Source organism: Pristiophorus japonicus, chromosome 4 (genome assembly GCF_044704955.1).
Source record: "Pristiophorus japonicus isolate sPriJap1 chromosome 4, sPriJap1.hap1, whole genome shotgun sequence".
Lineage (NCBI taxonomy): Eukaryota > Metazoa > Chordata > Chondrichthyes > Pristiophoridae > Pristiophorus > Pristiophorus japonicus.
This window is the reverse complement of record NC_091980.1, coordinates 290056335-290081097: the sequence shown is the minus strand read 5'-3', so window position 1 is coordinate 290081097 and position 24763 is coordinate 290056335. Positions and strand designations below refer to the sequence as shown.

At 44.2% G+C, this 24763-nt stretch overlaps 1 protein-coding gene across 2 annotated transcripts in view; it reads right to left on the bottom strand.

Annotated features, from left to right (window-relative positions):
- LOC139263455 (tandem C2 domains nuclear protein) overlaps nucleotides 1-24763 on the bottom strand; it is a 71073-nt gene that overhangs the window by 21134 nt on the left and 25176 nt on the right. For both annotated transcript variants that reach the window (XM_070879573.1, XM_070879574.1), the window contains 8 exons: nucleotides 21615-21752; nucleotides 19796-19987; nucleotides 18939-19109; nucleotides 12968-13053; nucleotides 9390-9465; nucleotides 5473-5558; nucleotides 4009-4125; nucleotides 1264-1455 (listed from right to left, as the gene is read on the bottom strand). In XM_070879573.1, coding sequence (XP_070735674.1) covers nucleotides 1264-1455; nucleotides 4009-4125; nucleotides 5473-5558; nucleotides 9390-9465; nucleotides 12968-13053; nucleotides 18939-19109; nucleotides 19796-19987; nucleotides 21615-21752 — 1058 coding nt within the window. The remainder of the gene's footprint in view (nucleotides 1-1263; nucleotides 1456-4008; nucleotides 4126-5472; nucleotides 5559-9389; nucleotides 9466-12967; nucleotides 13054-18938; nucleotides 19110-19795; nucleotides 19988-21614; nucleotides 21753-24763) is intronic.

Sequence of the window (24763 nt, the reverse complement as noted above, 5' to 3'; positions counted from 1 at the left end):
CAGCTTCAGGTCCAAGCTTCGTGGGTCAACCGGTTTTGTAAGTTTTCAGCCCATCTCCCGGGACATTAAAAATACTAATGTAAAGCTTCGATACCAGGAACACCATTAACCTTGAAGATAATATTACAATTTTACGTTAAAATAACATTCATTCAAACACTTGACACTTCTCAACTCACCTATTTTTTGTTCTCTTTATTTTTTTATATTTTACTCCCATATACTATATTACACCTTCTTGATTTTTGAAAATTAATGACTTGGACATGAGTGGACAGGACACAATTTCAAAATTTGCAGATGAAACAAAACTTGAAAGTATTGTGAATCGTGAGGAGGATAGTAATAGACTTCAAGAAGACATAGACAGGCTGGTGGAATGGGCAGACATGTGGCAGATGCAATTCAATTCAGAAAAGTGTGAAGTGATACATTTTGGTAGGAAGAACAAGGAGAGGCAATATAAGCTGAAGGGTACAATCCTAAAGGGGTTGCATGAACACAGAGACCTGGGGGTATATGTGCACAAATCGTTGAAGGTGGCAGGGCAGGTTGAGAAAGTCGTTAAAAAAGCACGGGATCCTGGGCTCCATAGAGGCATAGAGTACAAAAGCAAGGAAATTACATTAAATCTGTGTCCTCTGCTTCTCGACCCTTCCATCAATGGGAACAGTTTCTCTCTATTTACTCTGTCCAGGCCCCTCATGATTTTGAACACCTCTATCAAATCTCCTCTCAACCTTCTCTGCTCTAAGGAGAACATCCCCAGCTTCTGCAGCCTGTCCACATAACTGCAGTCTCTCATCCCTGGAACCATTCTTGGAAATCTTTTCTGCATCCTCTCCAAGGTCTTCACATCTTTCCTAAAGTGCGGTGGCCAGAATTGGACACAATACTCCAGTTGAGGCCAAACAAGTGATTTATGAAGGTTCATCATTCACGCCTGCTGAAGAGCCTTACCCTGCTGGAAACATGTATTAGGAAATCACTGTCTCACAGCTTCCTGTCCAGTCATTGTAATGGGCTGCGGGGGCTGTGCCAGTTATATGTTGATTTGCTCCCAGTGGACAACGCTTTCTAGGTAAGCAGTAATGATTCCATGATTTGCAGGTACGGGAAGGAAGGAGCATATATTCCCCACAATGTAGTTTCTCCTTAATCCCATCCCCGAGTTCATAACATAACCATTGTAGGAGACACCCCAAGTAAAACTCCAACACAATCCCATGTACTGGATCAATAAATAAGTCAAGACAAACTCACCGGGATCTTTGAAGGTGGATGAATATCCAGCCAGAGGTTTGACTCATCATTGCTTAACTCTCTAAATGACACTGAGCATTCACCAATCAGCCTCTTCCGTGGACTCTGAGTCAAGATTTTGATGGCAAGGCCATGTGTTTGGAGAATTGGCAATTTGATATTAAACACAAAGGTTTCCATGAACACCAAATACTGGAAAAGCAGAGAGAAAACAGTGAGTTAATTCTCTGACCAACAGGCTTTGAAAGTTCCTGATTAAGTATTGTGAAGTCAGTAACATTGCCATCCATAGGCAAGATCGGGCCTCATTATTAACCACCCCCCCCCCCCCCAGCCCCCGCTGCCAATTGCGGCCTCTCTCTCTCTTCCCCCAGCCAAGGTGGCCTCTTCCCCTCTACCCCCCACAAACACCGATCTCTCTCTCTCCCTCCCTCCCTCCCATGATGGCCTCTCTTCCCCCAAACCCAGTATCTCGCTCCCTCCCCCTCCCAACTGCCGTGGACAGTCCCCAAGGGTCCCTGGGTGTGGCCTTCTGCCACAGATATTCCCGCCTGGCAACCGGCCTGGCTGACAATTTGGCCGGCTGCCAGATGGGAAACGGAAGGAAAAACTTATAATGCATTTTGGAAAGCGATTTCCAAAATTAGCTGAAACAAACTAAAACAACAATTATGGTCATCTCAAACACTGTAACCAGCACTCTTGGATGGCCATGACTGAAACTTTGAAATAAATGAGTCACACTTCCTACATAACACCAACTGCACTTCAAAGCAATACACGGGATGGGTTGTGAAGCGCTTTGGTGTGTTCTGATGGAAGTAAATATTACAGTTCAGCACTCCCTGTGCGGAGTTTCACGTGCTCTGAATTTGTGCAATATAAACACCTCTGGCCTGCATGACTTTTTTAAAATTCAGTCACAGGATGTGGGCGTCACTGGCAAGGCCAGCATTTATTGCCCATCCCTAATTGCCCTCGAGAAGGTGGTGGTGAGCTGTCATTTCAGAGGGCAGTGAAGAGTCAACCACATTGCTGTGGGTCTGGAGTCACATATAGGCCAGACCGGGTAAAGACATCAGATTTCCTTCCCCAAAAGACATTAGTGAACCAGATGGGTTTTTATGACAATTCACCATTACTGATAATATTTTATTTAATTAACTGAATTTAAATTTTCCATCGACTATGGTGAGATTTGAACTCATGTCTCCAGTAAATTATGTTACAGTTCCCATCCAACAAACTGAATTGTGGAACCCCCGATACCCACACCCGTAATGTGAAGCTCTGCACCAGGAGTGTGAAATTTACCTCTTAAAATGCAATTTCTTTCACCAAAAACACACATACATATAGTGTGTATATATAGTAAATATCTTTATATTATATATTAATATATTTATATGTGTGCGTGTGTGTATATAGTATAGATTGTATAGCTAACATAAATATATAGATATAGATATAGATATATAGATAGATATATGTAGACAGTAGATAGATAGATCAAGGGGCCTAAATTCAACCTCCCGAAAAGGCCTCTTACCACCCGAAAGTGGGCCAAGCGGTGGAGTCGAGTAGCCGCCGATTTGTAGTCCAATGGCCAGCGCCAGTGAAATTCACCTTGGGCCTTTTTCCAGCAGTCCCTACTTCCGCCCGCTGTTGCCAAACCCTCCTAAGTGCATCATCAAAGAGCGCACTGCCGAACTCCCACACCTCCATCGAAATTCAGCTACCAAAATCTTCTGGCCGCCGAGCGGTGCCCCCGACAGCTTTTTCTGTCGATGCGCTATGTTGGAAGTGCGTGTGGGGGCCATTTAAGGGGAGGGCGCTCTGCCACGGCCGCCATTTTTGTTTTGTCGGGCGACTACCAGGTCGGCCCGATACTTATGCCTGGCCGAAATCCTCCCTGGTGGCCCAGTGAACCTAACTAAAATAATCGCAGAGCTTGCAGCGGCTCTCCCCTTTAAGTGAAGGGGAGAGACGTGGGAACACGCACCCGTCATGACATCATCAGCGCCAGAATGATGACTGACAGCGGCAGAGACTCCAATCCGCCTACACTTCCACTCCTCTAGACTGCTCACCACTGCACCTCCGCCCCCATTATGACCGATTTCCCGTCCGCTACAAAAAAAATGACAAAGAGCTGAATTTCGCGCAGGAGGCCACCTCATCCACAGCAGAAGCGGTAAGTGCGGCCTATTTCGGGCGGCGCTGAATTTCTACCCCCATATCTGTGACTGGACAAGGAGTTAGCAAGTCATAAAAAGTTACCACAGCAGAGACTTCAGTCAGTGTTTTTTCTTTTCAAAATGAATGATTTGATACAATTGTCTGTACAAGCTTAATGGTCCCTCAGTTCAGGTTAATGTTTCACTCTACATGAAGTACACAGAACATTACAGCACAGAAACAGTCTGCGTTGGTGTCATTCTTGCCGTGAGCCAACCAGTCCAATCCCACTCTGCTGCTCATTCCCTCAATATTCCTCTTTTTTTTAAGCAACCATCCAAATTATCTTCTAGGTTTGGCTCTAACAAAAAGTTTGTCACCGTGAATTCTAACCATCTTCTGTTAAAAGCAATGACTGTACACCCAACATACATGGTCACTTTTGGTTTGATATTTGTACTAATCCAGGAACAGGATGGGATATGGTGACAAAAATAGTTATATTGGAATTACATAGTTGCTGAATGGACATCATAATAGGTCCAGCATTTGTTCAAGAATACTTACACTGGCGCCGTCCTTCACAGAAGATTTGAAGTGCACTGCCTTTGGCAAGGTTATTGTTCCTTTAAGATAAACATTAACTTTCTCTGTAGGTTTGCTGTGCAGATACAAATCTTTAACCTGTTAAAGGAATGAGAATTCAATTATTAACAATTCGCTCGTTACACTTTATAACAATCTAATAACACACACGTTACATGCTCCTTTTAATTCTGAGATTTTAATAATTCAGATGTTTTCCCACTTTGCTGTGTAATTTATGTTGCTTAATTCAAATGATTGCACAATTTTTGTGCAAGAAAGCAACTGAGTTATTAAGAGAGGACTATTGTTTGTTGCACAGTGAATCTATTTAGAAAATGGTGCAATTGACTTTCAAACCAGAAGCATTTGAAGCCTCCATTCCTTTTTCAGGAGTAAACGAGGGGACACCCTCAGATACAAAAGTGTAGGGAAAACGTCATAAAAACACAACCCCAGCTAATTAGCCACTGCTTTACTTAGCTGTTGCTATAGTCTGGTTCTATACTATAGTCTAAACATTTCATTTCTTCATCAGCACCCATCTATTTAGCCACACAGAAACACAAACATAATATTAGGTTTGCACTAGAGATGCACAGCACCAGTCTATTGGCCAAACCTAGTCCACAAAGCTAACTGACCCAGTCCCATCCTGCAGTCACTGTCTGAACTGGTTTTCTGGGACTACAAAAACTATAAATTCCTTATGAGTTCCTAAGTTGAGAAATCTGGATTGAGTATATGAAGATGAATGAGCAGATACTCGAGCAATGGACTAAAGGATCTCAAGAACTAGAAAAAGATAGAAGTTCAGTGGAAATTCATGTGGAATTGAGGTAAAGAAACTTCAGATTGGTCTCCCAATTTCTATAGCCCCTTTCACGAGCACTGGACGTCCCAAAGCGCTTTACAGCCAATGAAGTGCTTTTTGAATTACTGTTGTAATGTAGGAAATGCATCAACTAATTTGCACACAGCAAGCCTTCACAAACAGCAATGTGATAATGACCAAATATCTGTTTTAATGATGCTGATTGAGGGGTATTCACCAGGATGTCAGGGATAACTCCCCTGCTCTTCTTCAAAATAATGCCATGGGATCTTTTACGTCTACATTAGGGAGCAGACGTGACCTCGATTTAACATTTCATCCGAAAGATGGCACCTCCGACAGTGCAGCACTCTCACAGCACTGCACTGGGAGTGTCAGCCTCGATTTTTGTGCTCAAAAAGTGGGACGTGAATCCACAACCTTCTGACTCTGAGGCAAGAGTGCTGCCCCTGAGCCACAGAAATTGTGGAGCAGTTGCACAACAGCAATGGAAACATCAGCAGGTTTGCCACAGTCACCTAGAGGAAGGGTTGAAAAACGAGAGGCAAAATAGTGTGATAGAAACACTACAATAATGGTTCCGGTTTTCTCGGTACTTGGTTAGACCTCACCTGTACCAAGGTGATCCAAATTTGATCCACATCCTGTCGGTAGCTAAGTTTCAGATTGAGTTTTCCAAAGTCATCCTGGAGTGTATCTAGAGAAGATCATAAATTTTAAAAATGTCATATCCGCAAATCAGTGTACACCATAACTCCGTGAATTTCCATACAAAGGAATCTGGAGCACTATTTCCCCCCCCCCCCCCCCCACCCACCTGGTCTGGTTTCCAATGGACAATAATGGCATTGACCAGCAAAAAACAGGCCCAGATTCTGCCAGATCCACTTCGACAGGGGTTGGGCACCCACTCTTAAAACCGAGTGTCGGGTTGAGATGGCTGGCCAATTTACCAGCTTGCTTGGCCAGTCATTTGTACTGTTGATATAGTGAGGTGACAATATCATTATGGTATCATCAATTCTCAGCGAAGATGCAGCTCCTGCATCAAAGCTCTGAGTGAAAGAGTCACAAATTATACAAAGTGCGTAACGTTGGATACAACTGGTAATGGTCCCAGATTGCTGAATCCTGGTCCCAACATAAAATGGACCCCTAGGTGAAGCTTCATAAATTTTAATGATCAGGTAGAAATAAATAGTCTTCCCGTTGTCCAGATCAATGCCATTAAGGAGATCCAGGCCGAGAGATTTAGTTTGCAAAAATGCTTCGAGTATATATGACATTCCACTATCTCTCCAACTTGGTTACAACAAACATTTTCTGGGCTACCAACTTGTGCACGATAGCTTTTTGTTAGGTAAGGGTATCAAGGAATATGGAGCAAAGGTGGGTAAATGGAGTTGAGGTACAGATCAACCACGAATGGCGGGGCAGGCTTGAGGAACTGAATGGCCTACTACTGTTGCTATAAAAGTAATAGAGTTAAAAAAAATGCTTAAAAGCTAAGGTCCAACAACCTAAAGGAATCTTGCTATAACCCATGCCCTTCGCTGAAGGTGGAGTAAGTTTCATACTGTTCATTGTCCCTTTAAGCCAGTCAAGGGTTGGGAGAAGAGAGAAGAGGAGATCAAAAACAGGACCAGGCTAAGAAAAAAAAATGATTACTACAATGGCCCTGAATTTGTGGACGGAGGCTTCCCGCGGGGAAATGCCTCCGATCCGCAAATAAAATGCCCACGTACCTGGTGGTCTGGGAGGTAGGGAGACTCACGGTCCTGGGGCTCTCCGGGTACCCGCGGGAAGAGGCCCACATATCTCAGGGGCGCAGGAGGTGCGCAAGAACCCCTGGGATCATGTGGGCTGGCCCAACGAATGACAGAAGGGGATCCCCATTCATGCTTATGGGGATTCCGTACAGAATCCCAATCTCCATAAGTATGAATGGAAATATCCCCAAAAATACTTCAAATACATTTTTTAAAACCATCATGCATTTAAAATGAGTTAAATTGCCATTTAATTAAATATTTAAAACAAAAATGTTTCAAAGGGGCTAAGAATGAACTTATCTTATTTCACAGGTTTTTAAATGTATGAATAATTGATTTAAAAAAAAAACAGAAAAATAAAATTTTAAAACACTTACATTGGTAAAAGCACGCCTTACGCCAGCTTTTACCAGGCGTAAAAATTTCACGGGCATTTGCTGGGCAGAAGTTGGGCAAACTCTCCACCCGCAGATGTCCTGTTCCCGAGGATGTGGATAAGCTTGACAGATCACAAGTTCTGGATTTTAGCGCATGTACACTTCATACACACCCATAGCGCAAATTACAGCCCCATGTCTTTAGTCCATGGAGCTATTGCTGAGACACAATAAGGAAATCTGCTCTATGGAATATTATCGTTGCATACCTTTTATTGTCCGGTCAACATTTTAAAATCTGATAAATCTTACCAAAGTGATGCAGGCATCGTAACCACCATGTTTTCCACTCCAGCCAAGCGAGCGGGTAAGAGCAGCTATATGGGCCCAATATTGACCCTGCCCACCTGACACCCCCCAATGACTCTAGTCTTGCCATGTTAAAGAGCAGTAACTGTGACACCATGTCTGTCCCCAGGTGCCTGCTACTCCTTCTAAATTCAAATAGAAATAGAAATATGTGTGTTTAATCACTCAGGGAAATGGTAGCACAGTGGTTATCTTACTGGACCAGAAATCCAAAGGCCTGCACGAATGATCCGGAGAAAAGAGCTCAAATCCCACCATGGCAGCTGGAGAATTTAAATTCAGTTAATTAAATAAACCTGGAGAGCAGCCAGAATGTTCCATTTCAAAAAAAGGGTGGGTTTAGGGTGTGGGAGTAGTTAAATTATTATAAATTGGATTCCCGACCTGATCCCACCCCTCCCTCTGCCAATACTCCAGCCGACCCTCCCACGATCCCTCTCCCGGACCGACCGCTTCCATCTGTAGGCCTACCCGCCCACAGCCAGCCAGCCACTCAATTTGGCTGGTTGCGGGCGAGAATCCAAGGCCTCACATAAAAATTAGGCCCCACGATTAAAGTTGGGAATACCTGTGGGAAACCCGGCCTTCTGTAATTCAGTAATGGCGACCATGAAACTAACGATTGTCGTAAACACCAATCCGGTTCACTAATGTCCCTTCGGGAAGGAAATCTGCCGTCCTTACCCAGTCTGGACCTATATGTGCCTCCAGTCTCACAGCAATGTGGTTGACTCTTAACTGCCCTCTGTCTTGCTGGGCTATTTCACTCAGTCAGGGATGGGCAATAAATGCTGGCCTTGCCAGCGACGCCCACATCCCGTGAATGAATAATTAAAAAAGTACTTTTTTTTTTTAAATGGCTCATGTATCCGCCCAACACAAGAACATAAGAAATAGGAACAGGAGTAGGCCATAAGGCCACCTCGAGCCTGCTCCGCCATTCAATAAGATCATGGCTGATCTGATCATGGACTCAACTCCACTTCCCCACCCGCTCCCCATAACCCCTTATCCCCTTATCATTTAAGAAACTGTCTATTTTTGTCTTAAATTTATTCAATGTCCCAACTTCCACAGCTCTCTGAGGCAGTGAACTCCACAGGTTTACAACCCTCTGAGAGAAGAAATTTCTCCTCATCTCAGTTTTAAATGGGCGGCTCCTTATTCTAAGATCATGCCCTCTAGTTCTAGTCTCCCCCATCAGTGGAAACATCCTCTCTGCATCCACCTTGTCAAGCCCCCTCATAATCTTTTACGTTTCGATAAGATCACCTCTCATTCTTCTGAATTCCAATGAGTAGAGGCCCAACTTACTCAACCTTTCCTCATAAGTTAAATCCCTCATCCCCGGAATCAACCAAGTGAACCTTCTCTGAACTGCCTCCAAAGTAAGTATATCCTTTCGTAAATATGGAAACCAAAACTGCACGCAGTATTCCAGGTGTGGCCTCACCAATACCTTATACAGCTGTAGAAAGACTTCCCTGCTTTTATATTCCATCCCCTTTGCAATAAAGGCCAAGATACTATTTGCTTTCCTGATCACTTGCTGTACCTGCATATTAACCTTTTGTGTTTCCGGCACAAGTACCCCCAGGTCCCGCTGTACTGTGGCACTTTGCAATCTTTCTCCATTTAAATAATAACTTGCTCTTTGATTTTTTTTCTGCCAACATGAGTAAAATAAGTCAGGTGTTATCTGACATATTTCTGTGACACAAACCAGTTACCAGCATTGATGCAGGTGGAAAAACAAATGCTGTGGCTGGAGCCGGCTGGGTGTTTGGTTTGTACAGATAAGAGGCAGTATATGCGTGTGGGTGTGTGCACAGTGAACCACGGGGAAAGCAGGTGCCTGACTTATTATTGTTATGAAAAATATTCGAGAGAGAGAGCCGAGAGCGCGAGATTAGCTAATTGAATAAAAGTCCCACTTGGCATGCCGGCAAACCTGCAGTGTAGAAAATGAAAGTAGAATTACTCGACTTTAGCAGTCAGGACGGTACTCACCTAGACTGCGAGAGCTTGACACGGAATCCATCAGCGAGGATGCAGTGCTGTTTATACTGGATGTTGAACTGAACCTCTATGTGCATAAACAGAAAAAAACGACAAATACAGTTTTAAACTAGGAACATAGGAACAGGAAGTGGCCATTCAGCGCCTCAAGCCTGGAGCACAAGGCCCATGGAAGCATGAACTTGAACCCTTACCGTCGCTGGATTGGGGGCACATTCTCCATTGTGCACAGTAATGATTTTTTTTAAACTTTTAAAGAAGATAGTCAATTCGTCTAAAGGTCGTTGTTGAAAAACCAGAGGTCCTGTGCAATTATTGAGCAGCAGAAGTCGGAGGAATTTGCCTTAGAGTACTGGATGTGGTGACAAGAGGTGTACAAGGCAGCAATCCGCCCAGGTAGTCCAGGGCACTAGTACCTGGACTATTGGGATATCATTTAAGCCTCTCAACTCATGCCCCCAATGATTTTTCTCCCTGGGTTGCTCGTGACAGTGTCCAAGAGATTAATCTTTAATTCCTGGAGACTCCGGGGCAATCCTGGAGGGTTGGCAACACTAAATCGTGTACGAGGTGCGTGTAGGGGGGCCGGGGGGGGAGGGGAGAGTTGGTCATACAGGAGTCCATCATTCAGCTATTGGCACCATCAGTACCAGACCAACCATGAGAGGGCATCTCACTGGTCACTAATTTGGACAAATTTCTTTTTGCCTTCAAAAAATAATTTGAAAACTGAAAGGAGAAATCACGGGTGCTCCTTACGTTGGGAAGCAATTTCTTAATCATAACAGACAGTTTGCTGAATCATCCAATGGAACAATGGAAAGGACTCCTCCCTTCCATTAGGCGAAATAAATCCTTTCACATGCACTGCTGTCTATTGAAGTCTTGTCAAGACATGGCATTTAAAAAAAACGAGTAAATCACCTGAAGGAAAGTTAATGAATGCTGTAGTGAGGGAGCAGCGACCTGGGATCACAGTATATGGGTCAGATATGGAGGCAAGCTACTTCCTTCTGTGCTGAAAAGTCTTCATTCAGCTTCAGAAACTTTCTCAGCAAAGGGATAAAATCACCGAGGACTCCTTTCTTTGAAAACTGAAGATGCAACTGCACTTTATGGTCATAGTCCATTGATCAACAAACTATAGGTCAATTCAACATGGCAAGTTGTGAAAATATTTACTAAATGGGGGCTAACACCAGAAAAACAACCAGAGGTTTGCCAGATTGTTGTGAAAATACAACCCTTTCAGGGAAGGAACCTGTGACCACCAGTGCCACAATATTCATGTGTCGTTAACTCTTAATGGCTACTGAAGTAGCCTAGCAAGCCACTCAGTTGCAAGAGAAATATCCAACATCACTGTGGGAGCACCCTCACCACGGAAACTGCAGTGGTTCAAAGAGAACATAAGAAATAGGAGCAGGAGTAGGCCATTCGGTCCCTCGAGCCTACTCCGCCATTCAATAAGATCATGGCTGATCTTCTCCCTCAACTCCACTTTCTTCACTATCCCCATATCCCTTGATTCCCTTAATATCCAAAAATCTATCGATCTCCGTCTTGAATATACTCAACGACTGAGCCTCCATGGCCCTCTGGGGTAGAGAATTCCAAAGATTCACCACCCTCTGAGTGAAGACATTTCTCCTAATCTCAGTCCTAACTAGGTGACCCCTGGTTCTAGAGTCCACTGCCAGGGGAAACAACCTCCCTACATCTACTCTGTCAAGCCCTGTAAGAATGTTGTATGAACCAGCACATTGGCAGAAAAAAAGTGTTTTTGAACGCTGCATTCTCAGTTGAAAGATACCTTCACTTAAGCCAACAAGCTGATTTTCAGTGAATCCCCCACCACAGACCCCTCCCCCCCCACCCCCACCACCACCACCATCGGAGTTTAGAACAACTCCACTCAGCATTTACAACTTGTTTCAGTGCTTTAAACAGAGGCCCTGAACCTCCGTGGTGTCATCCCGATCTCCAGGGAAATGACCATTTGTACGATTTCTCCAGCGGTTCTGCCATCTCCTGCCAGACAATCCTCACGGAAATTCCAAGCGAGAGAAAGTTTAGAGTCTAAAATCACTTTGGGGGTAGCGGGGTAGATGAGGCAGGAAGAGGAAACGCTATGCACAGGTCTGTTAGATTATAAATACAGCAATCCAACCCACTGGGTGTATGTTATATATAGTTCCATTTTTTTTTAAAGTGTAGACGTTCTACCTCACCATCACCTCACTCAACCACTCCACTGTCTCCAATGTGTCACGCTGCTTGTTCGTTATTCAGTCCTGGATGAGAACAAATTTTCTCCAACTAAATGTTGGGAAGACCAAAGCCATTGCCTTCAGTTCCTGCCACAAACTGCGTTCCCTAGCCACCGACTCCACCTCTCTCCCTTGTCACTGTCTGAGGGGGAACCAGACTGCTCACAACATTGCACTTCCTATTTGACCCGAGATGAGCTTCCGATTACAAATCCGCTCCAGCAGAAAGATCACCTACTTCCACCTCCGTAACACTGCCAGACTCTGCACCACCTCAGCTCAGCTGCTGCTGTAACCCTCATCCATGACTTTCTTACCTCTAGACTTAACTATTTCAATGCTCTCTTCGCCAGCCTCCCAACCTTCCACCCTTCATAAACTTGATCACATTCAAAACTCTGCTCCCCGTATCCTAACTCGAACCAAGCCCCATTCCCCCATCACCTCTGTACTCGCTGCCCTACATTGGTTCCCAGTCCAGCAACGCCTCGATTTTACAATCCCTCCGAGTCTCACCACTGTCTTTCTCTATATCCTCCTCCAGCCCAACAGCCTTCCGAGATCTCTGCGCTCCTCCAATTCTGGCCTCTTGCGCATCCCCAATTTTAATCGCTCCACTATTGCCGGCCGTTCCTAAGCTCTGAATTCCCTGCCTAAATCTCTCCGCCTCTCTTCCCTCCTTTAAGACGCTCCTTAAAAATCTGCCTCTTTGACAAAGCTTTTGGTCTTCGGCCCCAATATCTCCTTATGTGGCTTGATGCCAAATTTTATTTGATTATGCTCCTGTGAAGCGCCTTGGAACGTTAAAAGGTGCTATATAAATACACGTTGCTGTTTTTGTGAACCGGCTGCAGCATAAACTGCAGGTGTCAAAGTATGCTGGTGGGTTAATGAAAGTAAATACAGGGAGCCGGTCCCTGGTGTTTGGAGGATGAGTCTCTGTACTAACAGTGGAGCCTACTGGCTCAGAAAAGTGACTGACACCCTGACATGGAATGAGGAAAAGAGCAATTCACTAAGGCCCCTCTCCTGAAAACAGGATCAAAAATCCTGTCAAATTTAAAAGCATCTTGTGAACTGTACAAGGCTAGGAAAAGATTTGCCAATTGCTAGGGGGTGAGAATGTTGTGAAGCGAGAGAAGACAGATAACTGATGTAGGTTTACAAAATACATTCTTTCTGCACAAAAATAATCCTCTTGTATTAAAGCACCAGTTTTGAGAAGGTGCGCACCAATTCCAACATCAGATTCCAATAAAACTGTCAAGGCTGGTTGTCGAACTCTGATTACAGACTTACAGTTGTTCGCTGTGGACTTGAAAGATCAAACATGGAACTGCTTAAGCCATGTGCGTTACTCATTTTCGGGCTTCTCAACTCCCACGCTGAAACACAGAGCATATTGGGTTTTGTAAGACAAAATAATCATTGCAGGATGATCATAGGCTTTGATAGCTATGTGTGACTGACCCCCGTCATAGTCTCCAAAAAAATTGGGGTCCAATAGCGAAATGCTGGACAATTTATTTTTAACTATGAAAAGGTAATAAAGTGAAACTCTGCATTATTCAACTACCCTTACACTTTGTTATTTCAACTCTTAAGCACCGACCTGTTGATTTCCACAGGTGACATTTTCATGGTCTCAGCAAATTGGAAATTTGGCACATGATGACGCACTTAAAATTATTCTAATGAGCTGATTTCACATTTTTAGGTGTCATCACTGGTGCTAGTTGCGCAACGGTCCAATTATTTTCCCTAGAGCCCATCATGAATTGATGAAACTAATCTCTCTCTCTATCTCTCTCTATCTCTCTCTAGCCTTCCAACCCCAAAATAGTAATTTATCCCAGGTACAAGTTACAAGGAAGTTGTCTGTGCTGCTGACAGGCAGTAACTTTAGGCGGCAGTTATTGGCGAGATTTGTTCTGGTTATGCATGGCGAATGCAAGGGAAACAAATGGATTAAAATAAAATCGCTGTCGGCTTTTGGAGAAGTGGTTCTGTTTAAATTGTTCTCCTGTATGTGGGATCAATTCTATAGTTCATACTTGGGAGATAACTATTCCTCATCCATAATTAGCTGTGTGCACTGTGTATAATTGTTTCATGTTGATGGGAGGGGCCCTATTGCAGCACAAAATTTTATTTAAACAAATTTATTCAGAAACCTAGTGCGTGACAAGTCCCAGAGGGAAGTACCCTGCCAAGTTTGAGAAATAATAGGGCTGAAGTATTAAGTGACATGTTGAGATTTGAAAGGATGTAGCTTAAAAAGGGCAGAATTATGGCGGTAAGGAGTTCCGCTTTTGTGGGATCTTGAGGAAGAATGATTTAGAGCAGGAAATTGTATCTACCCGAGCCACAAAAGAAACTGCACTGAGAAAGAACATACAACAAGGTAAAATTAGTTAGTTATCGGTGGAACAGAGTTGAGAATGAAAGAAGAGAGAAGAAATAGAAAGAAAAAATCAAAAGGGAGAATGAAAAAACAACGAGAGAAAAAGAGAGAGTGAGAGAAAGAGAAATAGAGTGAAAGAGAAAGAGAAAAAGAGAAAGAGAAATAGAGATACAGATAAAGAGAGAAAGAAAAGGAGAGAAAGAAAAGAAATGAAAGAAAAGAAACAGAAGAGGCTAGCATTTCTATAGAACTTTCACAGCCTCCGATGTCCCAAAGCACTTTACAGCCAAAGAAGAACATTTGAAGTGTAGTCACTGTAGGAAACGCGGCAGCCAATTTGCTCACAGCATGGTCCCACAAACAGAAATGTGATAAATGATTAGATAGTCTGTTTTAGTGATGTTAGTTGAGGGATAAATATTGTCCAGGACACCGGGAGAACTCCCTGTTCTTCTTCAAATAGTGCCATGGAATCTTTTACATCTACTGGAGAGGGCAGATGTTGGTTTAATGTCTCATCTGAAAGTGAGCACCTCCGATAGTGCAGCACTCCCTCAGCATTGCATTGGAGTATCGGCTTAGATTATGTGCTCAATCTCTGGAGTAGGAATTGAACCCACAACCTTCTAACTCAGATGAAAATATCATCACTGAGCCAAGGATATATTGCCAGATGTGTTACCAAGGCCCCTCTAGCCTGCTCTGCCATTCTAGCAGATCGTGGCTAATCGTCAATCTTAACTCCACTTTCCTGCCCGATCTCCATATTCCTTAATTTCCCCTAGAGTCCAAAAATCTATCGATCTCAGCCTTGAACATACTCAACAATTCAGCACCTTTTTAGGCTAGAGAATTCCAAAGATTCACAACACTTTGAGTGAAGAAATAGCTCCTCATCTCAGTCTTAAATGGACAACCCCTTATCCTGAGAATATTGGCTAGAACTTTTGTGGGAGCCAACGCGAACTTCCGGTTTAGCGTTCCAAGAGAAGTGGTAAGCGCTACCACTTCACTTGGAGCACTAAAGGGAGCAAGAGAGGCAGCAGCGGCAGAACACTGCACAATGTCCTGTGCAGCACTGAGAGATTCACAGGCTCCTTCCCTCCCTTATGGAGGTAACTGGAGGCTAAGGCTAGGAATGGTTGGCGACGGCACCTGCGATCCACAAAGCGCAGCCCCAAGCACTCTGCAAGGCTGATCAATTGTGGCCTGGAAAAGAAATGAAGACACAGCACTATGATGACGTTATTAATTTTTGACCGACCTGACCATCAATGCCCTTAAATAGTGCTCCCCAAGCGGCGGCCGAGGTCACAACACCTCTCGCACCTGCCGTTGTTGATGCCCGGCAATGCTGCAGGGGGCGGAAGCGAATTTTACTCAGGGGCGGTAACTGGGCACTGCACTCCGGATGACTTCACTATCTCCAGGGCGCAGGAGATTGAGACGGTAAGTTTTAGCGCCAGCACCAACCAGTCATGGAAGTTCGTGGGCAGTAATCTCGCCCGCCCAGTCGGTAAGCCATTAGGGCCCCGTTATCGCCCCCCAAGGCGCTAATGGGAGGCACAAGGGAGCCCAATTTCCCCCCCTGTGAACCCTAGCTCAAGACTCTCCAGCCAGATGAACAATCTCTCAGCATCTACATTGTCAATTCGCCTCGCAATCGTATATGTTTCAATGAAATCACCTCTCATTCTTCTAAACTCCAAAAAGTATAGGCCAATCTATCCTCATAGGACAACCCGCTCATCCCAGGAATCAATCTAGTGAACCTTCATTGCAACACCTCCAAGGCGAGTATATCCTTCCTCAGATAAGGAGACCAAAACTGTGCACAGTACTCCAGGTTGTACAATTGTAGCAAGACTTCCTTACTCTTGTAGTCCAACCCCATTGCAATTAAGGCCAACATGTCATTTGCCTTCCTAATTGCTTGCTGTACTTGAATGTATTTCCTGTAAGAGGACACCTAAATCTTTCTGAACACCAACATTTAATAGTTTCTCACTATTTAAAAAATATTCTATTTTTTCTATTCTTCCTACAAAAGTGAATAACCTCATATTTCCCCACGTGATGCTCCATCTGCCACCTTGCTACCCACTCACTTAACATAAGAACATAAGAACATAGAACATAAGAATTAGGAGCAGGAGTAGGCCATCTAGCCCCTCGAGCCTGCTCCGCCATTCAACAAGATCATGGCTGATCTGGCCGTGGACTCAGTTCCACTTACCCGCCCGCTCCCCGTAACCCTTAATTCCCTTATTGGTTAAAAATCTATCTATCTGTGATTTGAATACATTCAATGAGCTAGCCTCAACTGCTTCATTGGGCAGAGAATGCCACAGATTCACAATCCTCTAGGAAAAGAAATTCCTTCTTAACTCGGTTTTAAATTGGCTCCCCCATATTTTGAGGCTGTGCCCCCTAGTTCTAGTCTCCCCAATCAGTGGAAACTGCCTCTATCTTGTCTATCTCTTTCATTATTTTAAATGTTTCTATAAGATCACCCCTCATCCTTCTGAACTCCAACGAGTAAAGACCCAGTCTACTCAATCTATCATCATAAGGTAACCCCCTCATCTCCGGAATCAACCTAGTGAATCGTCACTGTACCCCCTCCAAAGCTAGTATATCCTTCCTTAATTAAGGTGACCAAAACTGTACGTAGTACTCCAGGTGCGGCCTCACCAATACCCTGTACAGTTGCAGCAGGACCTCCCTGGTTTTGTATTCCATCCCTCTCGCAATGAAGGACAACATTCCATTCGCCTTCCTGATTACCTGCTGCACCTGCAAACTAACTTGTTGGGATTCATGCACAAGGACCCCCAGGTCCCTCTGCACCGCAGCATGTTGTAATTTCTCCCCATTCAAATAATATTCCCTTTTTACTGTTTTTTTTTCCAAGGTTGATGACCTCACATTTTCCGACATTGTATTCCATCTGCCAAACCTTAGCCCATTCGCTTAACCTATCTAAATCTCTTTACAACCTCTCTGTGTCCTCTACACAACCCGCTTTCCCACTAATCTTTGTGCCATCTGCAAATTTTGTTACACTACACTCTGTCTCCTCTTTCAGGTCATCTATTTATATTGTAAACAGTTGTGGTCCCAGCACCGATCCCTGTGGCACACCACTAACCACCGATTTCCAACCCGAAAAGGACCCATTTATCCCGACTCTCTGCTTTCTGTTAGCCAGCCAATTCTCTATCCATGCTAATACATTTCCTCTGACTCCGCGTACCTTTATCTTCTGCAGTAACCTTTAGTGTGGCACCTTATCGAATGCCTTTTGGAAATCTAAATACACCACATCCATCGGTACACCTCTATCCACCATGCTCGTTATATCCAGTAAATTAGTTAAACATAATTTCCCCTTAACCTGTCTATATCGCTTTGCAGGCTCTATGTGTCCTCCTCATAGCTTACTTTCCCACCTAGCTTTGTATTGTCAGCAAACCTGGATACATTACACTCGGTCTCTTCATCAAAGTCATTAATATGGATTGTAAATAGCACGGATCCTTGCGGCATCCCAATAGTTACAGCCTGCCAACCAGAAAATGACTCGTTTATTCCTACTCTCGGTTTTCTGTCCATTAACCAATCCTCTATCCATGCTAATATATTATCTCCAACCCCATGAGCCCTTACCTTGTGTAGCGACCTTTTATGTGGCACCTTATCGAATGGCTTTTGGAAATCCAAATATACTACATCCACTGGTTCCCCTTTATCTACCCTGCTAGTTATAACCTCAAAAAACTAATAGATTTGTTAAACACGATTTCCCTTTCATAAAACCATGTTGGCTCTGCCTAATTCTATTATGATTTATTAAATGCCTTGTTACCACTTTATTAATAATGGATTCATTTATTTTAATATATAATTAGGGCATCAAATCTGAAATCTGTTTGTATTAGATGTTGCTGTGGGTAATTGCTCATTTTGATAAAGGAATGTTGCTTGTGGCAAACTAGTCCTGTCATCACTCCAGTAAGCAGCTTCTAACTCCAGTATTCACCAATATGCATAATTATCTACAAGACAATAATCTGTTGTTTGGTTGAATACATTGGCTTAGCTCCTGGATTGACAATGAGTATGTGTACAGTTTTCACATTACAGGGCTTTACTGATGCAACAGTGCTTATGTAATGTACAGAATAATTGGGAAGATAATTTCTTGTAGTTTGAGTCTACCTTAGGAAATCCCCATTATTACAACTATTGTTACTGCTGCAAACCTTTATTAATTGCCTACAAATCTCATCTTCAATTTCTTTCCCACTGTTTAGTGGTCCAAAATGTACTCCCAATAACAGATCCCTTATCGTTTGTTAACTCAGTCCAGACAGACACTTCCTGAGCACTACCATTGATACAAACTTTCCTTTCAATGGCTGTAATTGTGCCCTTAAACTACAAGGGCTCCCTTCTGGCACAATGGCCTCCTTCTGTGCTGTATTAGTCAATGAATCGTTCTATATCTCTCCCTAAAATGTTACATTTAGGACGGTTTATTTCAAAGTCCTGACCAAGCTGTAGCCAGGTTTCCATCAAGGCTGATACAACATATCCCTCCATAACCAATAGTGCCTGTAGTTCCCTGACTGCTAGTTCTAATGGCCTGTGCATTCGCAAATAAAACACTGCATCTCTGACCCATTCATTCTCCTCCGTACCCTCTTCCCTTCAAGTTTTGGTTATGCTTTCCTTCGCTATCGTTCTCCGCTCTCTACTCTTCAGGTATGTCTCTCCATATCCCCTTGTGCTTGCTGTTTTAAACTGCTTTTTCCCCCTCCTTCACTACAGTTATTCTTAAATCAATCCCAGTGTATCCCTTACCTGACTCATGTGGACTCCCTGGTTTCCCCTTAGGTAACACATGTCTACCTGGTGCTGGAGGAATGTGCTTCACCATATAATTGGGATTGTAGACCTCATTAATATCTTGCATGTGATAAAGTGCATTGGACAGCTCCAGTTTTCTTTCAGCATAATGAGTCCTCGAAAAAGCTGCCAGTAAAAGTAGATATTATGTATTAAAAAAAAAGTTCTCATTCAACATTCTCAACTACCATCCTGTTCCAATGGAGTACTTACTTAAAGTAACCGTTTGCTTGTATAAGGTTTCTACCCACACCAAGTCCTGCTTGTTCATCACCCCCTGTCCCCACTGACTTGCATTGGCTCCTAATCCTCAAAATTTTAAATTCTCATTCTTGTGTTTAAATCTCGCCATGGTCTTGTCTCTCCACATCTCTATACCTTCCTCCAATGCTATAACCTCCACGCCCGCCCCCCCTCCCCATCTCTCCAGTTTTCCTGCCCACCCCCCGCTGCTGGCCCTATCATTGGCGGCCTTGCCTACAGCCGTCTAGGTCTCATGCTCTGAAATTCCCTCCTAAACCTCTCCACCTCTCTCTGTTCCTTTAAGGCCTTCATTATCCCACCTCTTGGCCAAGATTTGGGCCACCTTTCTAAATATCTCCTTTTGCTCGGTATCCACCTTTCTCTCCTTATGCCTAGTGAAGTGCCTTGGGGCATTTTTCTGTGATAATGGCACTATATAAATGCAAGTTATTGCTGTTATAGTTATCATTATATTCTGCATAAAGGTTACAGTCAGAACGTGAAACCACAACACGCTCAACTATTCAATGAACATCACAATCAGAGCAAAGCCCATAGTGCTGGCATACCTGGCATGGCTTCATCAAAGTTCCAGTGAAAGTTGGGTTGAATATAGGTCGCTTTTAGATTTGGAACCACAAAGGGCACCTCCCTGCCATCAGGAGGCAGTTTTGAGAGCAAAATATCCTCGGTAAATGCAATCTTCTTGGGGCCAGAACTGGACTCTGGTCGTGGAGGTGGACTTGAAGTTTCCCAAGGAACTGAGAAGATTTTAATTTTATTTTTATTAATTATTAGTATTCATTATCAACCTACTTGTTTGTTTAGCTACAATTGCCAAAACAGCAAAAATGCTTGGACAGTTTTATAATTAGCATTGCAATTCTAGATTCATTCGCTGGTGATTTAAAAACGAAAAATCTTTGCGCCTAAGTGAGATTTTTGAATTCATGGGAACCCAAAAATGATAGCCTCGATATCAGCTCCCAGTCCTGCGGGACGGGGGCACCGAGTCAGACAGGAGGCTGTTGGGCCCTTCGCAATGTGAGATTTTAACTCTCAGGCCTTGTTTGCTGATCCGCTTCAGTCTTCCACTGACCCTGGGAGAGGGAGGGATGGGGGAGGAGCGGGGGGGGGGCGGTGCGGGGTGCGGGCGGGAGTGCTAGCTGGCTGGCGGCAGGAGCAAGATTTCAGACAACCATCATCGCGGGGGACACGATGGAATGGTCTACCGGCAGTCAGACAACTGGTTAGGTGGATGTTGGGAGGGTACCGTGGTCGGGGAAAGGAAGCCCAGGGCAGGTGAGGCTCAAGTTTTCCTTGTTGAGATATGGAGGAACAATGTGGTTTCTCTTGGCCCCTTTCTGAGCCCCATTCCCATTTGCTGCCAAGGGGCATGGCGGGAAGCCCTTGACAGCTTTCCTGCACAGGACACAGGTTAAAATTGCAGCCCAGTCCCGATGACATCATCAGGCCTGATCTGCAATTTAAAGCAGGACATCGCTGTCGTCTGGGCATCCACTTGTCTGCTCAAAAGAGTAGGTTAAATTCCAACCCACAGAAAAGACAATGCAACCATTTTAACTGCTTGTCTGCCCGGATTCTGCTGGTTGGGCATTGGATCTTATAACTCCATAACTGATTACATTTCTGATGTTTTATATATCAAAGCAGGTATCTTTTTTAAGCTTACAAGTTTCTGCCGAGGACTGTGGAATCCTAAACAAGAATCCCAGAGGTAGCAGCTAACTCAAATAAGAAGTGCTAAAGTTTTCCCAAATGCTACAAAGGTTCAATGTCACATAGTACAGATTCATTATGATGTTGAACACCAAACATGTCCTTTCATATCACTGGTCATCCAAACTGTTGAGATAGTGGCCATTATCCTAATGCAAAATTGTTCTTTTTAACAATAATGTTTGATTTTTTAAATTATATTTTTAGAGTATTTAATAGGAAGAAATCCTTAGGTTTTCAAAGTAGGCAACCTTGAAAATTCCAGAATTATGTTACTCATTAACAGATGGCTATAAAATTCACTTTGTAGTGAATAGGTGTAACAGCATTAATTTTACAATATTTCCAGAGGGACAGACTGTAGGAGTGGAGTGCAGTCTTCCAGAGTTGAGCTTTAAGCACAGGAGTATAACACGGGGACATGTTAGCACTGTTTGATCTGTCCAATACAACACTTGACTTACAGAGCTTGATGCATGGTGTTTAAAGTGGAAATAATGGAGTAGATGTTCAGCCTGTGACAGAAACTACCAAATCAATGGCGGCCGATTCACAGCACCAGTTTTACATCCGGGCGGCAGGTTGCAAATCGACCCAATTTCACCATATTGTTACCATAAGACGCGAACAGGAGAAAAAAATACATACTTTCAATTTTGGTGTCATCTTTTTCATTTTCCTTTGAGAATGTGTTCTTGCAGCAATCCTTGATAAAGTCTGAGGTGAGTCCCAGCACAATGCTAAGCAGCAATCCAATGAAAACTGGGATGAGCAACCAAAGTGATGCTGAAAGAGATGGGTTTAATAGGATGCAAGATAAGTTTCGAAAGAGCATTTTCTCAAAGTGGGCTTCCAAACTCTGACATTTTGCAGAGTTATGGGGAAAGAGCAGGGGGTGGGGGCGCGGTGCAGGGGTGAAGGACTAATTGGATCACTCTTTCAAAGAGCTGGCATAGGCAAGAAAGTTCGAGTGGCCTCCTTCTGTGCTGTACAATTCTACAAATTCTGCAGCTTGGCCATCTTTCGAGCTTTGTTACGTACGCACCCCACCCGAAAGTGAGGGTACGTCGTGGCCACTAGTTGGTTAGAAGCATTCCAGAACGAGCAGGTACTGCATAGGATGGAGTGATTACTTCTACTTGATTTAACAATTGTCTTGACATTGCCTTGATTAACATTTGGATTTTAATTTGTTCCCAGTGTTGGCATTCTCCTTGTTGGAGAGATGGCACATGTAGATGCCAGTTAGCCTAACATCCGTAGTGAGGTGAGGAATGCTTGAGAGCATTTTACAGCAAGCTATCAATTGTTCAAAGAGTGGAAATGCCATTATAAGTAGACAGCATGGATTTGGAAATGATTGGTCATGCCTCATAAATCTGTTGGAATTCTTTGAGGAGAGAATTAACATTGGTTTTCAAAATGTATGTTAAAAGATTCAAGGTTCATGGAATGAATGGCCAATTAGCATGCTGGATAGTAGCCTGGATCAGCATTAGTAAAAGAAAGGCAGAATTTACATTTATATCGTGCTTTTCACAACCCAAGGGCGTCCCCACGCACGTTACAGCCAATGAAGTACTTTTGAAGTGTAGTTACTGTTGTAATGTAGGGAAGCATGGCAGCCAGTTTATGTCCAGCAAGTCCAGTAAACAAAAGGGGTGATAGAACAGTCTCTGATGGACAGGAGTATGGGAGGGGGTGGGAGGCGGACTGAATAAAGTGGGTGGAAAGGAAGTTCTGTAGGGATCTGTTCTGCATCCCCTGTTCTTCATAAACAATATGGCAGGAGGCTACCTATATATCATTTTCTGATGACACAAGCCTTGAGGCCATGGGGGTGCATGAACAGAGAGACCTGGGGGTATGTATGCACAAATCGTTGATGGTGACAAAGCAGCTTGAGAAAGCAATTAAAAAAGCTTACAGGATCCTAGGCTTCATGAATAGAGGAATAGAGTCCAAAGGCATGGAAATTATCATAGAATTACAGAAATTTATAGCACAGAAGGAGGTCATTCGGCCCATCGTGATCATGCAGGCTGACAAAGAGCTACCCAGTCGAATCCCACTTTCCAGCTCTTGGTCCGTAGCCTTGTAGGTTATGGCACTTCAAGTGCATATCTAAGTACCTTTTAAGCATTTCTGCCTCAACTACCCTTTCAGACAGCGAGTTCCAGAGCCCCAACACCTTCTGTGTGAAAACATTTCTCCTCAAATCTCCTACCACTTACTTTAATCTATGCCCCCTGGTAATTGACCCCTCAGCTAAGGGGAATATATCCTTCCTATCCACTCTAATTGTATACATCTAAATAAGGTCTCCCCTCAGCCTCCTCCATTCCAAAGAAAACAACCCCAGCCTATCCAATCTTTCCTCATAGTCAAAATTCTCCTGCTACCTTCAGGGATCTGTGGACTTGCACTCCAAGGTCCTTCTGTTCCTCTACACTTCGCAGTGTCTTACCATCTACTGTTATTCCCTTGCCTTGTTAGCCCTCCCCAAATGCTTTACCTCACATTTCTCCGGATTGAATTCCATTTGCCACTGTTCTGCCTGCTATGTTCCTAACACAGATGAGGCTGCACACAGGGAGGTTAATGTAACAGTGACCTCAGTCTTTATTAAGGCACTCGAGTGAGTAATAGGCCTTCGGGGCCGGCTTATATACAGTGCTCCCAAGGGATGCTGGGATCCCTTGGGACTTCAGGGGTTGCGCTCCCTGGTGGCGGAACATGGAAGCACATGCTTTACAGATACACAACATAACTCCCCCCCCACCCCCAAAGTCAAAGTGAAAACTATTTACAAGGTGAGGCGGTCGGGAGCCTTTCTTTCCCTGGTGGACCGCCTCGGTACAAATGTCTGTTCTGGTGTGTTGGCTGTGCCCTCACTGGGCGGGCGTGTTGTTGACCCTGCAGGGCTGCTGGGTGAGCCTGGCCTTGCTGGGCTGTTGGGCGTGATGGGTTTGATTTTCTGGTCCGGGGTGGTGTCGTTGATCCTTTGGATATGTGTTGTGGTCTCGAAAAAGGAGGTGTCTGCTGTGGGTTGTTCAGGGCAGTCTGTGAACCGCAGCCTCATTTGGTCCAGGTGCTTTCTGCAAATTTGTCCATTGTCTAGTTTGACTACAAACACCCTAGCCCCTTCTTTAGCTATCACCATGCCCGCGATCCATTTGGGACCATGTCCATAGTGTAGCACATACACAAGGTCATTCAGATCAATTTCCCATGACAGAGTGGCGCGACCATCGTTTACATTGGAGGCCTGCTCTCTAGCTGATCATGCAGGTTGGGGTGAACCAGCGAGAGTCTGGTTTTAAGTGTCCTTTTTATGAGTAGCTCAGCCAGGGGCACCCCTGTGAGCGAGTGGGGTCTCGTGCGGTAGCTGAGCAGTACTCGGGACAGGCGGATTTGGAGTGAGCCTTCTGTGACTCGTTTGAGGCTCTGTTTGATGGTTTGTACTGCCTGCTCTGCCTGCCCATTGGAGGCTGGTTTAAACGGGGCCAAGGTGACATGTTTGATCCTATTGCGGGTCATGAATTCTTTAAATTCGGCACTGGTGAAACATGGCCCGTTGTCACTGACCAGTATGTCAGGCAGGTCGTGGGTGGCAAAGATGGCCCTCAGGCTTTCAATGCTGGCAGTGGCGGTGCTTCCCGGCATTATTTCATATTCAATCCATTTTGAAAAAGCATCCACCACCACCAGGAACATTTACCCGCATAGTCGATATGGATCCTCGACCATGGTCTGGAGGGCCAGGACCACAAACTTAGTGATGCCTCTCTGGGCGC